General features: G+C 42.0%; 3 protein-coding genes across 4 annotated transcripts in view; all 3 read right to left on the reverse strand.

Moving 5' to 3' along the window:
• SMARCB1 (SWI/SNF related, matrix associated, actin dependent regulator of chromatin, subfamily b, member 1) overlaps nucleotides 1-13,663 on the reverse strand; it is a 33,855-nt gene extending 20,192 nt beyond the window's left edge. Inside the window, exons 1-4 of one of the 2 annotated variants that reach the window (XM_033954217.1) lie at nucleotides 13,454-13,663; nucleotides 12,104-12,224; nucleotides 7,313-7,442; nucleotides 5,925-6,062 (exon numbers count right to left, since the gene is read on the reverse strand). In XM_033954217.1, the coding sequence (XP_033810108.1) occupies nucleotides 5,925-6,062; nucleotides 7,313-7,442; nucleotides 12,104-12,224; nucleotides 13,454-13,648 (584 nt within the window). In that variant the 5' untranslated portion in view covers nucleotides 13,649-13,663. Of the gene's footprint in view, nucleotides 1-5,924; nucleotides 6,063-7,312; nucleotides 7,443-12,103; nucleotides 12,225-13,436 lie in introns of both variants that reach the window. The other variant, XM_033954218.1, reaches the window with a different exon arrangement.
• LOC117364707 lies at nucleotides 2,339-4,675 on the reverse strand. Its single transcript, XM_033954219.1, has 2 exons — nucleotides 3,664-4,675; nucleotides 2,339-3,283 (listed from the first exon to the last, which is right to left on the reverse strand). The coding sequence occupies exons 1-2, from the start codon at nucleotides 4,419-4,421 to the stop codon at nucleotides 3,223-3,225; spliced, it is 819 nt and encodes a 272-aa protein (XP_033810110.1). The 5' UTR covers nucleotides 4,422-4,675; the 3' UTR covers nucleotides 2,339-3,222.
• A 2,759-nt stretch (nucleotides 13,664-16,422) lies between the features above and the next one.
• Nucleotides 16,423-25,965, reverse strand: part of MMP11 (matrix metallopeptidase 11) — a 57,040-nt gene continuing 47,497 nt past the window's right edge. The window contains exons 6-8 of the mRNA XM_033954216.1: nucleotides 24,454-24,658; nucleotides 22,363-22,623; nucleotides 16,423-17,819 (exon numbers count right to left, since the gene is read on the reverse strand). Coding sequence (XP_033810107.1) covers nucleotides 17,677-17,819; nucleotides 22,363-22,623; nucleotides 24,454-24,658 — 609 coding nt within the window. The 3' untranslated portion in view covers nucleotides 16,423-17,676. The remainder of the gene's footprint in view (nucleotides 17,820-22,362; nucleotides 22,624-24,453; nucleotides 24,659-25,965) is intronic.

Consider the following 25,965-nt stretch of genomic DNA (forward strand, 5'->3'; position numbering starts at 1 on the left):
GTGTTCCAACCATTGGTTAGAATACTGTCCAAGTCTCGAAGAGCCTTTTTGGTCGTCGATATGTGATCATGAGTGTCCAAGGTAATGACTTTACCAGTGAAGGTAAATAATTGCAAATCAGTTGTTTTCACAATCTGTTTCTCAATCAAAGCCCATAACGGATTGGAAGTTGGCGATTGGGAGGAGAGCCAAAAAGACCCTTGTCGGAGGATAAAAGATGTATGATATTAAAAAAAAACTGGGAAAACGGACTCCTCCCTCAGATTTTTCCCTTTTCAATTTTTGTAGACTGATACGTGGTGTAGACTTGTTCCATAGAAATTGTGTGAGCAAAGTTTCAAATTTTTTGTAAGTGGATCTTTTTAAATATATTGGTATCATACTAAGTACATAATTGATAGTCGGTGTTATCATCATCTTGATGGTTTCCAATCTGCCTCACCAAGATAATCGTAATGGAGACCATTTTGAAACCAAGGTTTGGATGGTATGCAGAAGGTAATCCGTGTTAAACTCTATGATGTTATTTAAGGTGGAGCCAAAGAAAATCCCCAAATATTTCATTTTTCCTCTCGTCCATTGCAAACCTAAGTCCTTAATGGTGTCATAAATGTCGGGTGAATTCAAGGCTATGATTTCCGTTTTGGAACGGTTGAGCTTATATCCTGATACCACAGAGTAGTTGGAAATGGTATGAAGTATGGTTGGTACGGATTCAGAAGTAGCATAAAGCAGCACATCATCGGCGTAGGCACTCACTTTGACCTCGTGTGGGCCAAATCTTACCCCGTGGATGTCAGCATGTTGTTTAAAGGCTAACAGTAGTGGTTCCAAAGCGATGTTGAATAACAGGGGGGAGAGCGGACACCCCTGTCTAGTACCACGAGAGGGTTTGAAACCATCAGAAGATAGACCATTAATGTATACCTTGGTGGTTGGGGAGGAGTATAAAACTCTTACCATGCTAATAAATGAGTCATGAAAACCAAACCATTTTAGCGCCAAGAACAGGAAAGGCCATTCGATCCTGTTGAAAGCTTTCTCAGCATCGAGACTCATTGCAACAATGGGGATCTCAGAGGAACTAGCCTGAACTATGACATTAGTGAAAATGCGAGTGTTATCGCTGGACAACCTACCCGACATAAAATCAGATTGTTCTGGTGAAATAATGTTGTGTAAAATAGGTTGTAGCCGGAGAGCCAATATCTTTGCAAACAATTTGGCGTCTGAGTTAATAAGAGAGAGGGGTCGATAGTTCTGTATGAGAGAGGGATCTTTGTTAGGTTTGGGCAAAACAATAATATTGGCTTCAGTGAAGGAACCTGATACATCACCAGAAGAAATGAGATATTCAAAAAAGGAGAGTAGGTATGAAGATAATTGAGATTTGAAGCACTGGTAAAATTCAATAGATAGACCATCGGGTCCTGGCGCTTTAGACTTGGCCATGTGATCCATAGCAGACTCAATTTCAGCTGTTGTAAGAGTGACACTTAATAAGGAGTTGGCATGTTCATCGATCGTAGCATGATGTAAAGGGGCAAGGAAATTCTCCATGTCTAGTTGAGTAGTTGCAGCAGAGGTGTATAATTGTTCGTAGTATGAACGAAAATGATCCAGAATATCTTTAGGATCAGTAAGCAATGTTTGATCAGCGGCCTTGATGGAAGAAATGTTAGTGCGATCCACTTTTCCTTTCAGGTAATTGGCAAGAGAATGGCCACATTTATTGGCATCAGTATAGTAGTGGGCATGTTGAGAAAATAATTGTTTAGCCGCAGTAGTACTGAGAGCCAAATTATAAGAATATCTTTGAGTCCGTAGCTGAGTTAAAATATTCATATTAGTAGGCGATGCACAGTGCAAGGATTCCAGCGTTTTAATATCGGCTTCCAATTGCTCCAGCTTTGCCAGTGATGATTTTTTCTTAAATGCTGTGTAGGAAATGATTGCACCCCGTATGAAGGCCTTAAAGGCATCCCATATCACAGGCCATTTGCATGCTGCCGGGGAGTTGAAAGTAAAATATTCTTCTATTTGTTTGGAAATATATGTTTTAAAATCCTCATCTTGCGTCAGAGTGTTATTGAAGCGCCATTGAGATTTCTTAGCGGGATTGAGAAGGGAGGTAAAATCCAGAAGCACCAAAGCATGGTCAGAGACACTGATCTCCATTATATCAGAGGTATGGATGAATTGTACAAGAGATTGGCTGATCAAGAAATAATCTATGCGGGAATATGAATTATGTGGACTGAAATAGAAAGTGAATTCCAAATTATTTGGGTGAGTTATCCTCCATGGGTCTACTAGATGAAATTGAGCTATAACATCTGCAGCATATGCCAATTTTTAGATTTTTTATATGGAGTAGTAGATTTTCTGTCGTGAACATGATGTTGAATTACGTTAAAATCACCACCTAATATATAGTGATAGTCTCTGTATTTGTTCAGGATGTCTGCCAGGTCCATGAAAAACTGCGGGTCATCTAAGTTAGGTCCATATACATTCAGTAACATAACTTTGTGGCCATTAACATCTAACAGTACCTGGGACCATCTCCCTTGAGCATCAGAGGTATGTGAAATGATCTTGAGGTCAGGTCTTTTACGGATAAATAATAAAACACCATTTTTCTTAAGTACAGCAGAGGAAAAAATTACAGGGTGGGCCCATGATAAGGCAAAGTGTGTGTGTTCATTGGTATCTAAATGCGTTTCTTGTAATAGGAGTATATCCGCATTAAATTTGGATATATAATTGATAATTTTCTTTTTTTTTACAGGGTTATTTAAACCTTTGACATTTAATGTCAAGCATCTAAGAGGCATATAGGATTATAATGTGGAACAAAATCAAATATGCAGTTAGACATAATGAGTGGTAAAATATCAGCATATTCCTGTAAAGAAAAGTAGTTATGAGCACAGTATGCAGAATTAGAAGTGGTAATAATACTTGCAAAAGCAGAGATGGAGTTCAGCAATTCAAGGACTAGAAAACAGTAGATGCATAATAGTAAGAACAAGTAACCAGAACAGTAACAAGGAAGTTGATCAAGGGTCAGAGAGCCCATGAAGAGCACCGAATCAACAGCTCACAGCGCATGGCAGGAGAAGAAACAAAACAAGCTAAATATAGCATTTAAACAGTTGGTTGATAATAAGGGTGTATGTGACAAATAGAAAGTAGCACAGAAACACAATTAAGGCATACTCAAGTTTTATCAATTTCACTAGGTGAAAGAGACTCGATGTAGTCTGCAAGATCAAGAGGAACATAAGAACATAAGCAGTGCCTCTGCTGGGTCAGACCAGAGGTCCATCGTGCCCAGCAGTCCGCTCTCGCGGCGGCCCAACAGGTCCAGTACCTGTGCAGTAATCCTCTATCTATACCCCTCTATCCCCTTTTCCAGTAGGTAATTGTCTAATCCTTTCTTAAACCCCATTACTGTACTCTGCCCTATCACGTCCTCTGGAAGCGCATTCCAGGTGTCCACCACACGTTGGGTAAAGAAGAACTTCCTAGCATTCGTTTTGAATCTGTCCCCTTCTATCTTTTCCGAGTGCCCTCTTGTTCTTTTATTTTTTGAAAGTTTGAAGAATCTGTCTCTCTCTACTTTCTCTATGCCCTTTATGATCTTGTAAGTTTCTATCAGATGTGAAGTCCTTAGTACTGTTATTGTAGGTAACCCGAAGCTTCGCAGGGTACAGCATGCCAAAACACGCTCCCATCTGCTTGAGTCTGGGCCGGTATTCAAGTAGTTGTTTGCGGGCCTTAGCGGTCTGTTTGCAGAGATCCGGCACGAAGAGCAGGGTATGGCTGTCCAGTTTGATTGGAGATTTGAGACGGGCCTGCTGCATGATGGTCAGAACTTGTGGGTAGCGAAGCAGCTTTACAATAACCGGCCTCGGGTATTTCGTCGGGTTGGTAGGTTGACGAGAAGGAATTCTATGCGCACGCTCTATTTCAAAAGCGTGGCTGAATTCAAGATCCAAAAGTTTCGGTAGTGTAGTCTCAAGGAATTTTACAAGGTCGCGGCCCTCACGTGATTCCGGTAGGCCTAGTATCCGGAAATTATTTCGCCGCGCGCGGTTGTTACCATCAGCCAATTCAGCCTCCAGCAGCGTGATGCGTTTGGTCTGTCGCTGCAGCGCTTTGATGTTTTCAGTATGCATGGCCAATTGTGATTCCACTGTGTCCACACGGCGATTAAGGTCAGTAAGCTCTGCTTTAAACGCGTGGAATTCAGATTTGATCTCATCCAGATCGCTTTTCATATCACCCAACAGTGTGCGAAGGGCGCGAAACTCCGTTAGTAGTGAGGACGCTGTTTCCTCATCCAGTTTGGCTGTAGATTTTGACGGAGAAGCCGGTTCGATACTCCTCTTTTTACCAGCTTTTGAGGTAGCCATACTATTTAGCAGCGAGACTTGATGATTGAAAAATCAAAACACCCAAGTGATAATGTTGATTTTGAGGCTTATTTCGATTTTGCGCCGGAGCTGCGATTCTAAGCGGCCATCTCCAGCGGAGCTCACTAGCGCCCCTGTAAATTCAGATAATTTTTAATAAAGATATTACTATACTCTGCAACTTTAGGTGATATTTCTGTGGAGAAGTTTTAGGACCACTAAATCTTCCATCCACAATAAAACTACTTCAGCACCTTGCAACTTCCCAGCAGTAAAATCAAATGTTGCTCATTAGGAGCAGAGTCCCAACCAGAAAACCATGCACAAACTAGGAGACTACAGGGAAAGGCAAGCAAGCTCCTTCTAGTCTTCCTTCTGCAATGCCAGAGACTCAGATCAGCTAGCTTCTCCTTCACTTTTTCAGCTTATGCCACATTTTCCTGAATTGCAATGCCTATATCAGCTTCCCTGGAAATACATCCATGAATCCACCACCCTTTGGAAAAGAATGCTACAGTTAATTCTGATTTATTTTAGAACCTCATATCACAATCCTATTTATTTATTTTTTTTCAAATTCTTTATTCGTTTTCAATCTTACATCAAGTGCACAAACAATAAAACAATACAATTAAACACATCACTTGACAATCTTTCTGATTTATCTTACAATACATAAAATTACCACCCTCCCCTCCCATCATTCCTCTATTATTTCCCCAATAAGAAAAATGTAAAATATACCTCCCCCTCCCCCAATCATTAAACGGTGTATATTACAATAGAAAATGGTGTTTGCTCATTACAATAAGAAGTTAACGGCTCCTAAATTTTATTAAATTTCTTATAGCTTCCTTGTTGTATAGCTATTGCTCTTTCCATTTTATATATGTGACATAATGGGTTCCACCAGAAATTGTAATTGAGTCTACTGTAATTTTTCCAATTACTTGTGATATGCTGAATGGTGACTCCTGTCATTATCAATAAAAGTTTATTGTTATGTGATGATATTTGGCTCTTTTTCCTCTTAGACATACCACATAGTACTGTATCATAAGATGCCACATGCTTTTCCAATAAACAATTTACTTGATCCCAAATTGAGTTCCAAAAGGCTAAGATAAAGGGACAATAAAACAAATGATCTAAAGTCCCTACTTCAAGATTACAGTGCCAACATCTATTAGACTTTGAACTATTTTGTAGTCTAACTGGGGTCCAAAACATTCTATGAGACAAACTTGGTTTTTTCTTCTGCATAGAGCATTTTGGACCCCAGTTAGACTACAAAAGTTAAATAGTTCAAAGTCTAATAGATGTTGGCACTGTAATCTTGAAGTAGGAACTTTAGATCATCTTTTGTTTTATTGTCCCTTTATCACAATCCTATTTAAAAATTAAAGTTCCTACAGCTTTTCTAGCAATTTCTGTGTGAAGACAGGTATTCAGTCCCCTGTTGCTGTATCTCTCAGACAGTATTCCTGGGACACCAACACTCACCAGAGGGGGAATGTCCGCTTCTTATCCCTCCCCATGCGATTCCTGTTGATGGTTGTTGAGCAGGGCACAGCATCAAGATGGTGGGAGCTATTTGGTAGAGTTGGAACCCACTGGCTATTCCTCTTTGCCTTCTGCTCTCTGGAGAAACATTGTCATTATTTATCTGTATGCATAATACTTTTATAGAACTAATATCAAGTTTTAAAAAAAAATTCTTTATTCATTTTACATCTTACAACAAGTGTATCATAAAATAACATTTAAACTTATACAATATCACTTGATTCTTTATCAATTTAACTTAAATCAAGTTCTACAGCAGTACACATAAAAACCAGAGTATAAATCAAGAACCTCATAGGATTTCTCTCTGATAGGCTGAACCTACATAATCAATGGGGCAGTTTGCCCAGGATTAGAAACTCAGCTATGGAGAAAGGCCTGGTCTGGGGTCAGACTATAGCAATATACTGTCTTACCATAAGTGTTCACCTCCTCCAGACAGACAGAACTACATTCAATTTTGGTTTTGCATTTTACCCACAGAAAGAGATCAAATCAATATTATGGAATGCTGTAACAAACTTTGTTATTGAAATTTCTGAACTAATCTTTCTTAAATAAATCTTAAACCACACCCATTTGTAGATTGCTTAAAAATTACCAAAACTAAAGCAGAACTTATGTAACTATCTTTTGGAATCTGTCAGTTTCTTCTTGCTCCTTTCTACTGCTAGAGCACAAGGTCTGGGATCCGATATTGTGAACCTTGCAACCACATGAGATTCCTCCCCTCCCCCTTATGCCATACCCTTCCACCCCCAATATAATTAGAGTGGTCATGTCAGTGACAGTATTCAACCAAAGGCCACATATCAGGAGATCTTCCAGAACCATGAAACCACAGGCTCTGGTCACCAGGTGTAACTCAAAACAATGAGCATAAAATCCTCCTTCCCACCCCAGGAAATGTGAATGCTGCATTCACAGAACCACCTGCTAACCCAGGGAAGAGAAGGCACGATAAGAGACTGAACCAAGAACCTTCTACCTGGGAGTGCCCCTGGATCCTCTCACATTTACCTTATAAGCCAAGATGAAGACAGCAGGTTAGGTTATAATGTAACAATGACCAAACCCTGGAAAAAAAGGGACATTTTCTGCACTAGATACCTGAGGTTAGATTACATCACACTTCTGGAAAATTCTCCTCACTGCTTCACAATTAGGCTCTGAGATCCAAATGGCTAGCTTTCTTTTCTTGAAACATGAATGTTTTTCTAAAATAACTGAAATGTCTTGGTGCATTAGTGACAATACAGTACTACAGCATTTCTGTAAAATTTCTTTACTTACATCTTGGCACCTGCTGTATGCAGACTCCTTACCTGAGGTAGGTTGGGGGTTCAGTGCTGATGGATACTGCCTTGTATTTCTCATCATTCCCATCCAAGATCTCTTCTACTTCTGAGGCTTTCAAGAGGGTTACACTTGTGGCCAATGTTGTGTATCCATGGTCTACTCTCGGAGGAAAAAAGTACAAAGTTACTGAAGAATTATTTATCAGAGGGCGCTCAGATGCATGCTTCTTCAACTCTGCAAGATGTACCCAATTGAGTTTGAACATTGTATGAAATTTTGCCATTTAGAAAATAATTAAAAACCTTATTTAAGTGAATTCATTCACTTGCTAACAGCTTCCTTATTTGAGTGGACAATTATTTGAGTGAATAGCTGGGTGGAGGGGATATCTACTGAATGTTATAGGTTCCAGCAGTGACTTCTTTTAGATTGTTGGGAGAGTCACATGCACCCCTCTCTCATAGGCAACTGATGTCTTCAGTTGCTCATAAGAGTGAGTCACTTTCTCTACTTTTTGGAAGAAAACTCCCCAAGCAGACAAGAAATATCCTCCGCATGGAATATCTTGTTTATTAAGTAAAAGGCAAGACCTTTGAGTATGCATGGACCTTATATTTGTGACCTTATAATACCATTTTGCAACAGAGGTGGGGTAGGTAATGAACTGGCTCTGTGCTCTGCAATGTCACTGTTCTTTTAGTTTGTCCTTAAAGATTTATTTAAAAAAAAAAAAAACAACCCAAAAATAAAAGATGAGAAATAGAATTGTGATGTGGCTGTTGGTCCCAGGAGCTGTCCAGAGCCAGGTGCTGAAGTGCAGTGAAATGCGTTTTCAGAAAAGATGAAGTTTATTGGTCATTTTTTGTCATAACTCAGGAGTGGAGAAATATTTAGATAACTTGGGTACCAGCCAAAACATTTTTTTAAGAGCTAGAGAAATCTCTTTTTCTGCTTTTTTATTGGTTATCTTTTTTTTTTTTTTTTTTTAAATCTTTATTCATTTTATTTCTTTCAACAAGTGTACAATATTATTACAAATGATTCACATAACTCACTTGACATTCTTAAACAACGTTATTATACATATTTTAATTCCCCCCACCCACCTCCCATCCCTCCCCATTTAAACAAAATGTTGCTCTTTATTTTTTTCCTTGTTGCTTTCATTTTTTGTCTTTTGCCATCTCCACACACTCTATTTCCCCTCACTTCTCCTCCCTCCTGAATTAATACAGATCTAGTAACAAGGAGTGGCAGTGGCTTCTTAAGCCAAGTCCCTGGTATCAGCAAAGCAGGAGCTTATTGAACTGGACCCTTGATCATGGCAGTTATTTTCTCTGCTTAGACCTAGCTGTAATGGATCAGGCATAAAGCTTTTGAGCCTGAAATTTTTCCAACCCTTCTCCCTAACTGCTACACTATCTAGTTAAAAGCCCAAGTCACACCTCACTTATTTCTTCCATCAGAAGAAATCTGGATTTACTAATAGCCCTTTCTGTTCAAAGTCTGTCATTACAATGGACTGGCAGTACAGCCCTCTATTCTGCACGAATAAGGTTTGGTTAAACATAATCCATCTGTCACAGCCTATGAAGATTTCAGACAGCACCCCTTATCTGAGCAGGATGTCAATGTACTTAGTCACAACACATGCATATTCAGATATATGCCATAAGAAGAAATAAGGAAAAAAGTTGGATTGTATAATTACAGTTGAATAAACCAGTGCTTCTCAAACAGTTGTACAGATCAGAGACCAGTTGCAAGGCTGAGAAGTGACAGGGGACGGCAGTCAAGAGGGATTCTACCTTGAAAATGAATACTAAAGAGAGAATGGCAAATCTCCTTAAACTAACAAGGATGTATAGATTTTCCCCAGCCACCAGCGCTGTGTATAATGCATTGTGTTTCATTTCCTCCCAGTATCAACGAATAAGACAAGTATGCATTAATGCTGTTAAGTACCTATTTGATTTACAGTTACACACCTAATTTCTGTATGACTGGTTTATGCACACATTCAGTTTTTTCACTGCTGTGTGGGTTATCTGAATATGGAACTTGAATATATTCAACGCTCTCTTATCATACATGAAAAAAATGCATTGTGCTAGAGAGAACAGAGCAGTGAAGTGACTACCTGGCCTTATAAACTCATTATGTAATTCCAGGGGTGTTGGGATCCTTCACCTGCTAACATGACTTTGCCCAACCACTTTCATCATACTCGCTTACAGCTTGGGGGTCATCTCTACAGAAACATGGTGATGAGCGCAACTTCCAGCCACCAACCCTGAAAATGAGCAATAAAGCTAGGAACTAAAGAAAGAGTTTTTCTGGGATTTTTTTTATTAGTTTGGGAAGGTGAGACAAGTCCTAGGATGAGTAATGGAAGAAAAATCCTTGATTAACCAAGTCACAGTGAGGAGACTCAGTTCATCAGCTTGTGGTGCAGTTTAGCAGTGGTAGCTACAGTTAACAGGTCTTACTTCATCCTCCTGTCATCACCAATTACTGCCACTTGAGACATGCTGAGGTAGACCAAGGCACAGAAATATAAAACGAGACCTGTCCAATGTCTCTCAGATACTAAACAAAAGCTTGTTCTAGAACAGTGGTCTCAAACTCAAACCCTTTGCAGGGCCACATTTTGGATTTGTAGGTACTTGGAGGGCTGCAGAAAAAATAGTTAATGTCTTATTAAAGAATGACAATTTTGCATGAGGTAAAAACTCTATAATTTATAAATCTTTCCTTTTTCTGCAGCCCTCATCGTTAAAGTTAAAAATCTTTCCTTTCTCAAAACTGACACGTTTCAATCACCATATTGAAAATAAAATCATTTTCCCTACCTTTGCTGTCTGGTGACTTTATTTTTCTGTGCTTTTAACTACACTTCCTGGGCCTTCTTATCCACTGACTGTTTTTCTCTCCTTCTTCACTTTCTGCCTTGCATCCATCTTTGTCATTAACTAAGCATTCAATTTTTCTGCTTTCTTCTCAAAATCTACTTTTCCATGTCTTCCCTTCCTCTCTCTCTCTCCTTCCCTCCCTATTTACATGGTCTGACATCTCTCTCCTTCCCTTCCTATCTCTCCCATGGTCTGGCATCTCTATCTGCCCATTCTCTTTCTTCCCCTGGAGGTTTGACATCTTTCCTTCCCTTTCCTCCTCATCCCCATGGTCCAGCATCTCTTACCCTCCGCATGCTATTCCCTCCCCTCCCCCATGGAATCCAGTGCTGCTCTGGCTCTTTGGCCGTGGGTAGCGTGAGTGAAGTAAACATGCTGCCTTTCTCTTTGTCAGTACTTCCTGCCTATGCGGGGGTTAGGAGGCAGTAGCAGAGGAAAAGCTTCCAGGTTGCTGAAGGCGGCATGTTTGCTTCATTCACGCTGCCTGTGGCCGAAGAGTTAAAGCAGCAGCACTGTGAGAATGGTGAGCAAGCACTGGATCTCAAAGGGGATGGGGACGCCAGATAGGTGCGTAGTGATGGCGGGTGCACGGGCCTTGCAATGACTGCTGTAGGGTTTCCAGATGTCCGGTTTCCCTGGACAAAAAAAGCAAACTAGAAAAGAGTCTTCCAAAAGAGGGCATGTCCAGGGAAACCCAGCCATCTGGCAACCCTAGTTTTATTAGCAGACCCTTGCACTCAAGACTGGCCTTTTCATCCCCACATGTTCAGTGGGCCCTATATTATATGTAGCATCTTCATTTGATTACCAACAGAAACTAAATGAAAAAACAATTTGAGACTTAATGGTTAAAGAACTAGGCTTTGACATCCAGAGCTGCTCCTTGTGATCTTGTGCAAATCACTTAACCCTCCATTAGCCCCAGGTAAAAATTAGATTGTGAGCTCTCCGACGTCAGTGAAATGCTTTGTGTACTTGAAAGTAACTTAGGTTTAAGCCACCATTACCAAAAGGCATAAGCGAAATTCAAATAAATGAATAAAATACCAGAAAAGACCTAACAGCAGCGCTGCAAGCATTCAAAGAAAAAGTATCGAAACAAACACATCATTCTGGAAGGCCTCAAGAGATCCCCTCCGCCAACTCCCACTCACCTGCCAATATGAATTCAGCCGTCAGCTTCGCTATCCCGATGACGATAAGAGTTATTGAAACGCAAAATAATTTGAGGCCTATGAGTATGTTAACATGCCTCAGAGAAGGGCGACTACGCCGCCGTAAAAGCAAACCAATCTGCTACCGAACCCCGTTGGCATTTCTATGGCAATGGCAAACTTTTCCCATGCAAGGGGCAAAAACAGCACAGCATTGATAGCCGGTTGGACAAACAATTTGTCCATCAAGAGTAGCGCGAGAACTCATTGGTCAATTAGTTGTAAAAACACAAATAAAAAAACCTCTTTTTTTTCTAATTGCAATGCCTCTCATTTGACAACGGTAGTAGCGATCACTCTAAACTTGACGTCCATAGGGTAAAACTATTCCAGACTTCAGTCAAACAGTGCTTTGATTAATGGCATTGCTCGCAGTGGCGCTGGAGCCTCTCTTCCCACCCAGTGTGCCTTCTGAGATTACGTACAGACCGCGGGCCGCAAAATAGTACCCGAAGGGCCGCATGTGGCCCACCAGTTTGAGACCGCTGTTCTAGAATCTTTGAAACCAATTTTCTGTGTGCCGATACTTTGCATTATCACATTTTTCAGATAACTGTATGAAAAGGAGGCTATGCCAGTAAAAGTTCTAATCTAATTAAAATCATTTTGACTAGAGCATGAATCCATTTCAATTTGGGTATCATTTTTGAAAAATTAGAAGACAGAACACAATACAATGTAATTTGCTTACATTTTTTTCCATGAGACGAAGCTACTATTTTTTTTCTTTCCTCCACTGTTGCTAGTCTTCTCCAAAGAGAAGGGTACCTCTTATACAGAGAGCCTCTGAACATACGCAAATAGTTTCCCACCTGCAAGCCAAACAAAAAGTGGTAATTTTAATAACCACTACACAAGGAAATCTCTTCTCTATCAGGATCCAGAAACACCTGCATTAATCACTCCTGGATTTGTTCACAGGCATGCTATTTATCACTCTTCTCATTACAATTCAGATCCCAAAGCCAATTAGTCTCTGATTAGGTAACAAGGCTCATAGCTCTCAGTACGTTTCAGGACTGATGGTCACATGTCTATAAACATTTGTTTAGGCAGTTCTACTTTATATTGTTTCAACAAAAGCAATAGCATCTAAACAGAGAAAATATTTTTTAGGAACTAAACTGAATCCCTTTTTCAGCTACATATATAAGTTGTAGCTAACCATGTGGATTTGGGAAAGCTACCATTATCCCTCACAATGAGTTATGAGAAAATGATCTATTATTTGAGATCCTGCTGGGTACTTGTTATAGACTGGCCAATGTCAGAGATAGGATATTGGGCTCAGTGGTTGTTGGACTGATCCAGCATGGTAGTGTTAAGTCAACTCTTCCCTTCTTACAACTACAAGCCCTTAGGAATGCAATAATGTAGTTTCTCATATATGGGACTTACATAAAGAATAAGCATAGTACAGAAGACAATGCCACTTAGGACTGAAAGTCAAATATGATATGGGATGTACTCCATTTAAGAGCACAACAAACAAGAACAAGTCATGCATGAGAAGAGTGAACCATAAAAGATAGAAGACATCTCAGGATCTACACACCAGACAGCCTCCTGAAGTCAGGAAGCTGGGCCAGTTCACCTATTAGGCGACACTAGGTGGCCACTTACAGCAGCTGCGGTCAAAGCAAAACAATAGGTCCTGAGAGCCAAACAAGTTCAAAGGACCATCAGTTTGTGCATTTTTTTACACGCAAAAAGCGCGAGAAACTTTCAGATAACCAATTTACACACACACAATTCTAATATTTTAAAGCATGACATTACCCTGGGGATTAGGAGCCTGGAAGTTAATCGGGGAGGAGACGTGAGGCTGAGTGGATCACCTATATGGGGCCCAGTCCCCCTGCATTGTCCCAGGCTCGAAGGCTCTTTGCTCTGGCCCTGCAAGGCTCATCTTATGCCTCAGCATAGAACTCCCTCTCCCCTTTGTCTGCTCCCTGTATCCCCAGCGCAGGCCCCAAAGCGTTTCGCAGCGAACGTCCCAGACCAGACGCCAAGAAACCACGCACCGGTGGCCGGTCGGTACCTCGGAGCCGATCATGAAAAACTCCCCATCCTCCTCCAGCTGGAACTTCACCGGCTTTTGGCCAAACGTTTTACTCAACGCCATTATCATCTTGGCAACTTCGCGTCCCTCGCCTTGCCACTCACTGCGCAGGCGCCCACCGCCTCGCGGCAGGCAAATAGCCTTCCCAATGCGCAGGCGCCGAAGTCCTCTCATCACGTGAACTGCGCGCCAGGCTCTTTTCCGCTTCCCAAAGGGGAGGCGCCGAACCTTTGTCACATGAGCTACGGCTGCCTATAGTTGAGGTCCTTTGCATTTCTGCTTACTTGTGTATTTGGGGATCTGGTGTCTTCTTCTGTAATTGCAGAGCTGTGTAGAACGTGAGATCATGTGGTGTATTTTCTGTTTAAGACGAGGTGTGCCGTTGTTTTCCATGGGGGAAGGGGGGAAGAACCTGCAGAAAGGCCGTGGATACAGCGTACTCGTATACGTTGACCGAGTCAGACACGTGTTAATAACTAGGATGCATGAGTATCTCCAATATTGAGCTAATACCAGACGAAGGAAGAGTAATTTATGGTGGGTTCTGCATCCCCACCAAAGTTAGCTCTTAGGAAACTATGACTTGTGCAGTGCTGTAAATCAAGAAATTATTGAAGCAAATCTTCATAACTTGGCATATTATGGGGGTTGCATGCTAAGGCCCAGCCTGAAGCAGGGGCATCATGGATTGCAACTGGCAGCTACTACTACACGTTGGTTGCATATTCCACATAAAATTGCTCTCTTAACTTTTAAAACACAAAATACCAATGAGCCTGCATTTATAGACTCTTGATTCCATATGATCCTCCTACAAACTCTATGTCCCCTCACTAAAAATTATTGGTACCCATTGTGCCTCCATCTTCTCTGTCACAGCACCTACTATAGATAAATTCAAGATGCTTAAGGAGTAATTTATCCTTTCTGCCATCTTAACATCTCTTTACCCCCTCCTCCTTCCACCTTGTTTTTACCTTTTCTGTTCTCTTTTCTTTACAAAATTGTAGTTCTCCCTTCTCTCCTCTTGTTTTGTTACCCTACCCTATGTCATGTTTGATTAGTCTTTAAGTATGTCTGTTATTTGGTGTTAAAAATAATACATGAATAAAATGGGGAAATTATGTAAAATGCTTCGAATTTTATGATTAGTGTTTAATCACATTTTAATAAACTAGGAAACTATACTACTATTATTTATCATTTCTATAGCGCTGAGAGGCGTACACAATGCTGTACATTTAACATGCAATAGATGGTCATTCTCAAGAGTTTGCAATCTAATTTGGACAGACAGGACAAATGGGGTTGGGAAATTTTTTGCAGAGAGAATGATAGAATGGACATACTGTAGGTAGTAGTGATTCCATATACAGTATACTCCTCCACACTGCTAGCCAGCCCTTATATTCCTCCCTCTCATCCCTCCTTGGCTTATGGTTTTGCACTTCTTAGACAGCGCTATTTTATTGCCTTTTTGACTTCACCTCACATGCATGATGTGGGTGGGCCCTGTAGGACTGCCAATGTAAATAAGATCCCAAAGTTTCATTTGAAATCTTAAGTCCCGGGTAGAATGGGACAGGCCATGGGGCCCACCAAACTGGCCTATGCAGGGCCCTGAAATCGCTAAGTTTGACTCTATGCTTACAAAGTCTGCCAAACTGGTGCTAACTCATAACTTGTGCAGGTTGGTTTCAGAACTTGCATCCTGGTGTTTTGGTATTTGCAGTCCTGATTTTTAGATTTGAACCTGGCACTACGAGTACCAAACTAATCAGAAAAAGATGTCAAAGTCTGCATGATGGTAAATCTTTCAACCACAAACTTCATCTTTTGGCAACTTGATCATAGTTAATATTCACCACATGCATCCTGTGAGTGTGAATCAGGGCCAAAGTCTCATAGGGTTTTTGGTGCAGAATGTGCAGCTTTGTGGTACAGAGATGCCAAGGGTGGACTAACCCAGTATATTCAGATGGTGTATCCATGGTGATACATCTAAAGATTTAAGTGTTACTGTATATTGTTTTGAATGATTTTAAAAAAGGCAGAATAAAATATTTGCTTTTTTGTGCCTCTGAAAGGATATAGATAGGAGACAATTAGAAAGTTTTTAAAGGAATTTGCCAAGGTAACTAAGAATTTACCTGTATAAATTTTTTAAACTGAAAATTGCCCTCCTGTTAGTGGCTAAAAGTATTGGTTGCAGAGCATATGTGCCTTTAGCTATAGGGAAATGGCAGGGGGAGGCAAAGAGCACAGGAAAATATGCTCAGATTTCTTCCTACTGGTTAGGCCACTTGGTTTTTCTTCTTTTAGGCTTGCCTTTCATAAAAGTAGTGATCAGGATCAGTGCAGTGGCACTTAGCCTTCCATGACAGAAGGGGCTCAAAGAGTGTGAGAGTTTTCAAACAAGTGTGACATACTCCTAATAAGTGAGACTTGGCATCTCTGGTGGTGGCTTTCCTCTAGCCTGCCTTTACACTGTCAAGATCTGTTCAGAGATGCAACCTTCAAATTTGGATACAATACTTCACCAACAGATATAACCAAAGAAAAGTCATTTATTGATAAACATATAAAAAAGGGCTCATATACATTGTACAAATACTTACACATTATCTCCTTCAAAAACAATCTACAAGTCACAAGTAACAAACAATAAAAATTTTAAAAAATGAGGAAATGGTTCCCAGAGTTGCAGCTGGAATGAGGTAAACGATTAAGGTCTGGAAAAGAAGGGCTGGAAATAGTCACCTCTCTGCCTCACAAATGGTTTTGGTCAGCACTAGAGAATGACATGAGGACAAATTTTTCCCTGTCCCTGCAGGAACTCAATTTCCCCATCCCCATAAGTTTTGTTGCTGTCCATGTCCCTGCCCCATTCCTGTAAGCTCTGCCTTAACCGCACAAGCCTCAAACGCTTACGATTTTAAAGTGTTTGAGGCTTATGCAGATGAGGACAGAGCTTGCAGAAATGGGGCAGAGACAGGAAAAGAACTCTCCAGGTTGGGAAAATGAGTTCCTGCGGGGGACGGGGAAATGTCATTCTCTAGTAAGCACAATGTGAGAAAAGAACAGTAGGATCAGGCGGTGCCTTTACACAGGTACAGTGCTATTACATTCCCTACAATGCACTCACAGTAGGATGACACAGCTCTGCCCACATCCTTTGCAGTGCGCTAATGCTGATACTGCTGTTGTACCCCATACAGCACACAGACACACATATAGTGCTGCAGGGGCTATAACTACAGTGCGCTGACACATAGTGCTGTTATGCCTTCTGCAAGAAATACAGTGCTATTACATTCCTTGCAGTATACTGTTGCAGATACAGTGCTGATCTAGCCCTTGCATTATATCACTTTTAACCTGATCCTGTTGCATATACTGTAAGCACCACTCAGGAAACAAGAAAGAGGAGGAGGAGAGAAAGAGGTAAAGCAAATGCAGGAAGCTAGTAACAGTACAGACAAATCCGGCTCAGTGTCCTGCACTGACAAGCACAGACCTCGACAACATAAAAAGTATACATTTTACAAGTCAGTATAAAAATAACCTTTCAGTTCTAGAGATAATACAAGTAGAGCATTGCATAGTCCGATTCTCCTTTTTCTTATCATTTTTAGCCTTGGAAGGGGGGGGGGGAACTGCTATTATTTTAGATCCCAGTGGAGGACTTCTTCACACAGTAGCCACTAGAGCTGCTAAGTCTGCGTGGAGTCAAGAAAGTAACTGTCAGGTTAGGCATTTACTGCTTGGCATATTTGCACTAAAGGCAGGAATACTGGCCTTTTTCAGTAGGAAACAGGAGAAGGGAACAATAGCAATGAGGGAACAAGAGAAAGGGGACAAGGCATTTTGGAACTATGGAATGAAACACCACTAGGTCTGTGATTCCATTCTCACATGATGCAAGAATTAGGTATCTGTTTTGTGGATGCCATTCCCTCCCCAGACTGCTACCAGCATCCAGTGTCATTGTGTCTTCAGTCATACCCCCTAAGGTTGTCTTGAAACCAGGAGAAATCCTTCCACAAGCTGGGCAGGATCTTGGACAATTCAGCTAAAGATTTTAGAAAGAAAACTAGTTGTCTGTCCTGACTGCAACATATCAATAACGACAGCAGTCAGGAGTGGTGGGTATAATGTTGGGGATGGGAAGGGGAGAATCATTGCACACATTGTATCCATGCTCAGTGGAAGGAATTAACTTCAGCAGGAGGTACTGGACAGTCGAAGAAGTCCTGACTGATCTGACGTGGATAACCTTCTATCACTTTCACTTGAAGGGGGTCAAACTTCCAGTAGTGTCTGCCTTTCAGGAAATATGCATAGCCTGCAGAGAAGAAGGTTAAATTTAAAGCAACTGGAGAATGTTTAAAGACAGTTTGACGTGTACCACTACCCCACCCAGAAAAACAGAAGTGCAAGCTACACACACCCATAGCAGCAGTAGTACAAGCTATACACACATACCCCCTAATTCTATACACTGTGCGCTCACATTTCCAACTAGCACATAAATCAGAATAAGGTAAGTTGTGCCTGTAATTTAGTGCAATAACTGGCCTTGATTGTCACCAATTAACAGTTACCTGCATAACTGCCTTAGGCCTAGATTCACTAACCCTCCAAACCGTGTGCGATCCGTTTCTGTTTGCATGCAGGCCGACGAACTCACTAAAGGCCTGCATGCAAATGGGGACAATTGTTTAACATGCCACCTACCCATGGCCAGGATCACTAGAGAGCGATCCCTGCTCATGCGCACACCCTGACAGGTAGTGACAGGAGAAGCAGCCTCCTGTCACTGCTGTCAGGGCTCAGCCCCCATCTCTCCTGCCTGCCCTGCTCTGCACCGCTCTGCCCTGATCTCTCTTGCCTGCTCGCCGAACTCTCCTGCTCTCTGCCGCCATTCCCTGCAGTGCAAGCCCGTGGTTTTAAAGCAGAGATCAGGAGAGTCCGGCGAGCAGGCAAGAGAGATCGGGGCAGAGCAGGGCAGGCAGGAGAGCCTACACTAGCCCCACCCTCCGACCTGACCCACCAACCCTGCCCGACACCCCCCCAGGCCCTGATCTCTCCTGCCTGCCCTGCTTTGCCCTGATCTCTCCCTTGCCCTTCTTCCCAGCTCACCCACCCCTGGCACCAAAAAGTTGGGAGCAGGAGGGGTGCTCAGTCCCTCCTGCTCCTAGGCCTCCCACCCCCCGGCCCACCCACCCCGGTACCTTTAAAATAGTTGGGAGCAGGAGGAGTGCCCGGTCCCTCCTGCTCATTGAGACAAGGCTCCCTCCATCTTTGGGAGCAGGAGGAGTGCCCAGATCCTCTGCTCCTATGCCAATCTTCGGGAGCAGGAGGAAAGTCGTCCCGCTCCTGCTGCTCCGCCCAACTGCCGCCCAATAGCAGCCTTAGGACCCGCCCTGGCGCTCATCTGATGCACAGGGAAGGGCCTAAGGCACTAATTGGCTGAGGCGCCTCAGGTTCCTCCCTGGGATTTATACCGCCAACATGTTTCAGCCAAGGGGGTTTTATCAAGGCACCATATCCCTTTCTAAAGCTTAATGCCGCTTAACCGACCACTGAATAGTTAATTCAAAAATCCCTGAAAGCATGACCACAAGTTTTAAGCTAAGTATTTAAACTATTTATACACTAAGGTGAAAAAAAAGTATTTATAAATTTAATAGCAAAGTATGGAAGACCCGTTGAGGAAGTACCTAAAGCCTGAGACAATGAATTTGTATGAGTGCTAGGTGGTACTTCTGAGGATCTATAAATGTTGTATTATTCACTGTGAAGAGAGTTAGGAGGGGTAAGAGAATATATGCCCTTCCAATCTGAAAAAAGTGTCAGTAACATCATACTTGTAACTTAATATAATTAATTGTTATTTAATAGTAGTATGTAAGTATGATGACTAAATAAGTATGTAAAATTTCTTGTTGAAATTCAAAGCAGTTGACAAAAAACTCTTACGGGTTACTTCTATTTTTTTTTTTATTTTTTTTTTTTACCTCATCCTGTATGAGTATTATTTGGGGCCTGCTCTAGTAATACATTTGAAATACTATGTGTGGTACAGTTAAAACACATATTATATTATATTATATACAGGTACTTTCTATGTCCCTAATGGGCCCACAATCTATGTTTCTGTACCTGGAGCAATGGAGAACTGGGTGATTTGGCCAGGGTCACAGGGAGCTGCAGTGGGAACTGATCTCTGTTCTCCTTGTTCTCAGGCCACTGCACTAACCATTAGGCTACTCCTCCTCCTACCTTCTAGTGACCTAGACTGGCCATAGTCAAAGATAGGGTGCAGGACTTGATGCACCCTGGTGGGTCAGAGGAAAGGTCTATCTGAGGTCTTATGTAGGTAGAGCAGAGGTAGCAGAGTGCAAATGTCACACCCACCCACATTGCCATACTTCTCCATCAAATTAATAGCAGCAGTGCAAGCTTCATATCCACACACACACCTGTACTGACTGACCCACCACAGAACAGGTACAGTAGGTGTCACTTTCATAAAGGGGTTCTTTTATTAAGGTGCGCTAATTGATTTAGGGCATGCTAAAGATTAGTGCATGTTAAATGCTAAGACATCCGATGGAGTAGGAGGGAGGAACAAATGGTGGCGGCGTGAAAGCACTCAGCGCCAGAGCTCCATCTTACCTTGTATTTGCTTGTTTTTGCAGAAAATATTATTTTTGGAGAATTATGCCCCAAAGTAAACGCAAGGGTGTTCGGGCAGACCTCGCCTCACCCAGGCAAACACAGATGGACCAGTACCTGAAAAGCTCACTGGCAAGTATAGGAGGGGAACTCCCCACTGCTGCTCCGTTGGAAGGAGACATCAGAGCCTTGGGGCTTGAAATAACTTTGTCCCCCACTGCAGCTCGCTCACTGCCTAATTCGGCACAGGTTGACAAGGAACGCAAGATAGCCGAAGTCCAGATGAGTCCAACGCTATCATGCGGAGAGGGAAACCACACTATCCAGGACGCCGAGTCAACAGCCTATTGAGGAGCGGAGGGAACCGACTCTTTAGCGGTGACTTTAGATAGTATATGGAGAGTGCTCCAGAGACTCAAAGCTGCTTCTACTAAATTTGTGAATGACATATCTAAGGTAGTTAGTAAACTGGATGACCTATCTACATCTGTTGAAAATATTCAACTAGATACCAATTCAAAGTTTGAACAAGTTAATAAAGAAATTTCCTTATTGCAAAATTCCTCTGCAAATATGATTAAAGATAGATTTGTTCTTCAACGGAAAATTGAACAATTAGAAAATTATACCAGAAGGCTCAACTTGAGAGTACTTAATTTTCCTAAACTAGCTTTAACTACACCTATTGAAACATTCAAAAGATACCTTATGAATATATTGAAATTTACCCCTGAAATGATACCGCCAATAAATAGAATTTACTTTTTGCCAAGGGAACCAGATAATTTTCATGATAAACAACCTGATAAAATACAAGAGTTAGATTTAAATGATTTAACTGGATTACTTGAAACCTCCCAGGAAGAGATCCAATACCGTGGCACACTGATTGTCTTATTAGTCTTTGAACAAGACTTAAATGTCATATTGAAAACCTATTTTTGTTTCTCTCAAACTTCGTTTTTGGGAGAGAAACTATGGATTTTCCCCAGAGAAAGTTATTCCGGTGTATGACGGAAGAAACAATAAAATTGGGAGCTACCTTTTTATTAAGCTATCCGTATAAATGCTTGATTAAATATACAGGAATGAAGTACATATTTTTTGTGCCCGAGCAACTCCATAGGGGTCCTTTTATCAAGCTGCGGTAGGGGTTTAACGTGCGTTAAACCACCTGCCGCGCTAGCCGCTAGCGCCTGCATTGAGCAGGCGTTAGTTTTTTAGCCGGCCACGGGGGTTAGCGCGTGATGAAATGTCCGACAGGCTAACCCTGCTAGCGCGGCTTGATAAAAGGACCCCATAGTTTTCTGGACACAAAAAAGTTAACTCAGTTATTAGTACAAATATGTTATTTTTTCTTTTTTTTTTTGCATTTTATACTTTTCTGAATTTCTGTAACAAGAGGATTCTTGTGTTTTTGTTTTAAAATGTATAAATAAAATTTTTAGAAAATGCTAAAACATCCATTATATTACTTTGTGCATCTTAGCATTTAGCACATGCTAAATCGGTTAGCACACCTTAATAAAAGAATCCCAAACTGAGATAGCAGTTCATTCCCAGATAACAAGTATTGCTCCTGCTCTAAACAACGCACTCATGTCACAGAAATAAAGTCACTTTTTTTTTCACTTTTTACCTACTTTTTTCATTCACTGTTTGATATTCTGCTTTTTAATTTTAGCACAGGCACTTTTTATGCCATTGACACTTTATTTCATAGGTCTTGGGAGATTATTCGTTTTACCCCAGGAGTGAATGGTTGAAAGGTATTTATTTATTTATGCTTGAGGTGTTTTCACTTACAACAAAGGACAACATGATGTATGAGGCAGTCCTTATCTAGACTTTTGTCTGGGTGATGCAAGTCATCAGTAAGTCACTGCCTGAGCCTTAAATATACACCGGGCGCCTTTTAAACGGCTCATACTGATGTCCATTGGATTAAGGGCGTTTGTATTAGAGGTTTGTTTAACAATATTATGTAAAACTAAGTTTTATTATTATTTAAACTTTTCCTTTCAATCTTTCCCTTCTGGGAAAATTCTTTTGTGAGCCAATTCTTTTTTCTTTTTTGTAATTAAGGTTGGACTTTATTGGCTATTAGGGGTTTTTTTGTGGTACAGAAATAAAGTGCCATGACCTGCTCTGGGGACCTCTTCCCACCCTGACCTCTATCTGAGTGTGCCCTCAATCTCTGTGCTCACCTTGCTCATCCTGAAAAGCAGCATCAATGTTATGGGGCACCCCTCGCCAGTCTGCCAAGTTGCGTGGGTAACTGCTGTCCACCAGACCACGGCTTGGGCTAAAGCGCCAGTAGCTGGCTCCCTTGAAGAAATAAATCTTCTTGGTCTTCTCAGTTCCCCACAGGAAGGCTGCCTGGATGTGGGACACAGACAGTCCCAGTTCCATGATGCTCACAGGGCCGGAAAGCTTCTGTTCTCCATCATACATCCAGTATTGAGAACCTAGCAAGGGAGAGAGAATGTGGGACATGAAGTAAAATTAAAGATGGAGGAATTTCTCATAGAAAAAGAAACTCAGGAACAAGAGTTATGCCAGGGCAAATGGTTGCTCACCTGCTGAGAAAGCTCCTTGCAAAATCTCCCTCCCCAAAGGGGTGGTGCTGGAGCATTCCCGGCAAAGTCTGCTGGGAACTATATTTCTCCATGGACAGCTAAAATCCAACAGCCACTTGTATGGTGATGTCATCACTTACAACACCAGCGATTACATTACCATATGTGTGGCTGATGGATCCTGCTGTCCACGGAGAACATCCATCACAGGTATGCAACTATGGGCTTCTTTTATCAAGGTGCGCTACGGGGGTTAGCGCGTCGGACATTTCATCACGCGCTAACCCCCGCGGCACACCAAAAAACTAACGCCTCGTCAATGGAGGCGTTAGCAACTAGCACGGCAGGTGGTTGAACGCACGGTATTCCACGCGTTAACCACCTACTGCAGCTTGATAAAAGGAGCCCTTTGTTTTTTTAACTTCTTGTGTCTATGTCGCAGCAGGAGTTCGTATGTGTATATTTTTTTCAGTCATTTTGTACCCCTGTTCCTTGCTGGGTGATACATTTTCACGTGGATATTTCCCTTTCAAAATGAGCTTGAAGCCCCTGTTGATATAACTACTCGTGTCCTCAAAGATGAGGGGAGGGGGGACACACACTGAATATTGCCTTGTCTATAAGGCTGAAAGGAAGGCAGGCTGGATGGCTTCCTTTACTGACAGGCTGTTAAGGCAGCGACCAGCCATAGAAATTAAGCCTGCTGGAGCAGATATACAGGGGAGGGGAGACAAGTTAAAGAAATAGGCTGGATTTAGGTGTGCAGCTGCACCTGTTCATTTAACTAGATGTCAGATGCTCCAAGGGGTTCGAGTAAATTGTTGACCTGTATGGAGCAGTGGTGGTATAGCTATCATAAGGTCCACAGTGAAAGATGACAAGGTTGACCAGCAGAGGGGGCAGCAGGCTTAGGGGGAGGCAGGTCACTATCCTTAGGCAACAAGACATCCTACACTACCCAGCAAACATGTAAAAGGATAAGCGCTGATCTGCAGGCAGTGAAGTTTGTTTGAATGACAGTTGGGAGGACAATCAAGAGTGTCAACCAGAGTTAGAAGAAGTAGACAGGACACTAGCACATATTCAATCGGCCAAATGATCTTTGTCTATTAACCTCAAGTCTGGGTATTACATTACAATGGAAGTAAAACCCAGCTGTCTCAATCTGTTCTCCTTTTTCTGGGGCCATATGGTAACCCTAATCTGGTTATACTGATCTCCAGTAAAATCTCTGGACAGTACGGGATGCAGACAACTGTTTCATCGTTCTTGGTTTATGACTTCTGGATGAATGGTATTGGGCATGTTCTCTAGACCCCTAAGTGCACCCTCATCCTCTGACTTTAATCTAATTCCCCTGAGATACTGAAGGGAGGATGGGAGCTGCACTTGTGGCAGGAAGAAATTCTCATTCTCTGACTACACAGACTGATTAATTGTTCCCATGATTGCTCTCAAGGACTATGGTTAACAACCCAGAAACCGCAGAACATGGGAATAAATCAAGCCAGCTCTTTCCAAAGAGTCTGATTGAACATGCTAGCTTTATGCAGAATGTGTATAAGAAAGATTTAAATGAAAAAGGAAAACAAAGACAAGGCTTATGATACCACAGCGCTTCTCTTCTCCTAGCTGCCAAGAAAATTCTCTGCTGCCTGCAACTTGTCTACGCTTGCTTTCACAGACAAAGCTTCCTCTTTCTCCCCTCTGTCTGCTCACCTTGAAAGAACCAAATCTTCCCAGCTGCATCCTCAAAGGCAGCATCAATATGTTCTGGGATTCCCTGCCAGTGGCGTGATGCCAGGGTGGGGTAACCAGCCTGCAGTTTCTCATTCCGTAGCCTCCACACCAGTCGGGCCTTGAAAAAGAACAGTTCCCCCCGAATCATGGACACGGCATCAAAATCTGTGTCACAGGTGCTGGGCTGCAGAAAGCAAAGAGAACATGCATTGGCACCAGTACCCACAGCATGGCTTGAACAGAACATGTGTTAGCACCACAGATCACAGAGCAGTATGCTAGTACATGGGAAAAAAATGAATTTCCTGTAGGCTGACACCTTTTATTTATGTAACATAAGAATTATCCAAAGATGGTGTTCTCTGTGATGGGTCTTGCTGTCTACCTTCAAAATCTCCTGAACCTAGAAGCAGATGCTGGTGTTGCATAGACCATCAAGGGAAATCAGAAATTTTTACTTATTTGCTTATCCAAAAATTAATGGATGTAGATATAAGACCTTCTTAGATAGGACCCTAGCGTTTTAAGCAGGTAGACAGCAATCTTGGCTAGGTAAATGTATTCAGCAAGCTATGTCATCTTATTGCTCTTTTTGGAAATTAATTAAGACTACTCTGTTTGATAAGTTTATTACTTAATGAGAGTTTTATTATCAGAACTGTATTTCATAGACATCTGTATTTTATTACTTAATGAGAGTTTTTATTGAAACTGTATTTTACGAACATCTGTATTTTTACTGCATTATTGGATTTCGCTGATGTCCAGCTCTTTTTAGTGTAAACTGCCTAGAACTTTTGGTTATTGCGGTATAAAAGAATAAAGTTATTATTATTATTAAAACCTCTGTGATCAATGACCTTATATAAAGCAGAAACAGCAGCACCAGTCACAATCAGCAAAAGGGCACTCGGAGCAGTGGCGTAGTGAGGGTAGGAGATGCCCAGGGCGGTGGCACCCCCAATGCCATCCTCTCCGACCCCCTGCTCCTTCCGTGCCACCCCCTCCTCCTCTGCCACACTTATGCCTTCCCTTCTCACCCCCCCAATACCTCTTTAAATCTTCGCCTGCGCGAGCAGTTTTTCCGGCCTGCTGCTTGTGCTGGTATTCCCTCTGGCCCCACAATCCGGAAGTAGGCCGGCTTGAGCAGCAGGCTAGAGTAGGTGCTCGCGCTGGCAAAGATTTTTAAAGAGATATGGGAAGGCAGGGAATGGAGGATGTGAGCTCCCGGCGGTCAGCCTCTTCCCCCCTTACGACGCCACTGACTTGGAGTTCTAGAATTTCTTTGCAGACACTCTTCCCTCTAAGCCAAGGGTGTCCAATGTCGGTCCTCGAGGGCCGCAATCCAGTCGGATTTTCAGGATTTCCCCAATGAATATGTATGAGATCTATTAGCATACAATGAAAGCAGTGCATGCAAATAGATCTCATGCATATTCATTGGGGAAATCCTGAAAACCTGACTGGATTGCGGCCCTCGAGGACCGACAT

This window comes from Geotrypetes seraphini, chromosome 8 (genome assembly GCF_902459505.1).
Source record: "Geotrypetes seraphini chromosome 8, aGeoSer1.1, whole genome shotgun sequence".
Taxonomy (NCBI): domain Eukaryota; kingdom Metazoa; phylum Chordata; class Amphibia; order Gymnophiona; family Dermophiidae; genus Geotrypetes; species Geotrypetes seraphini.

Excerpts from the sequence above, each read along its gene's own strand:
- LOC117364707 (XM_033954219.1), bottom strand. The coding sequence starts at position 4,421 with ATGGCTACCTCAAAAGCTGGTAAAAAGAGGAGTATCGAACCGGCTTCT. Across the intron at positions 3,284-3,663 it reads AGTACTAAGGACTTCACATC|TCCTCTTGATCTTGCAGACT; the intron begins TGATAGAAACTT and ends ATGTTCTTATGT.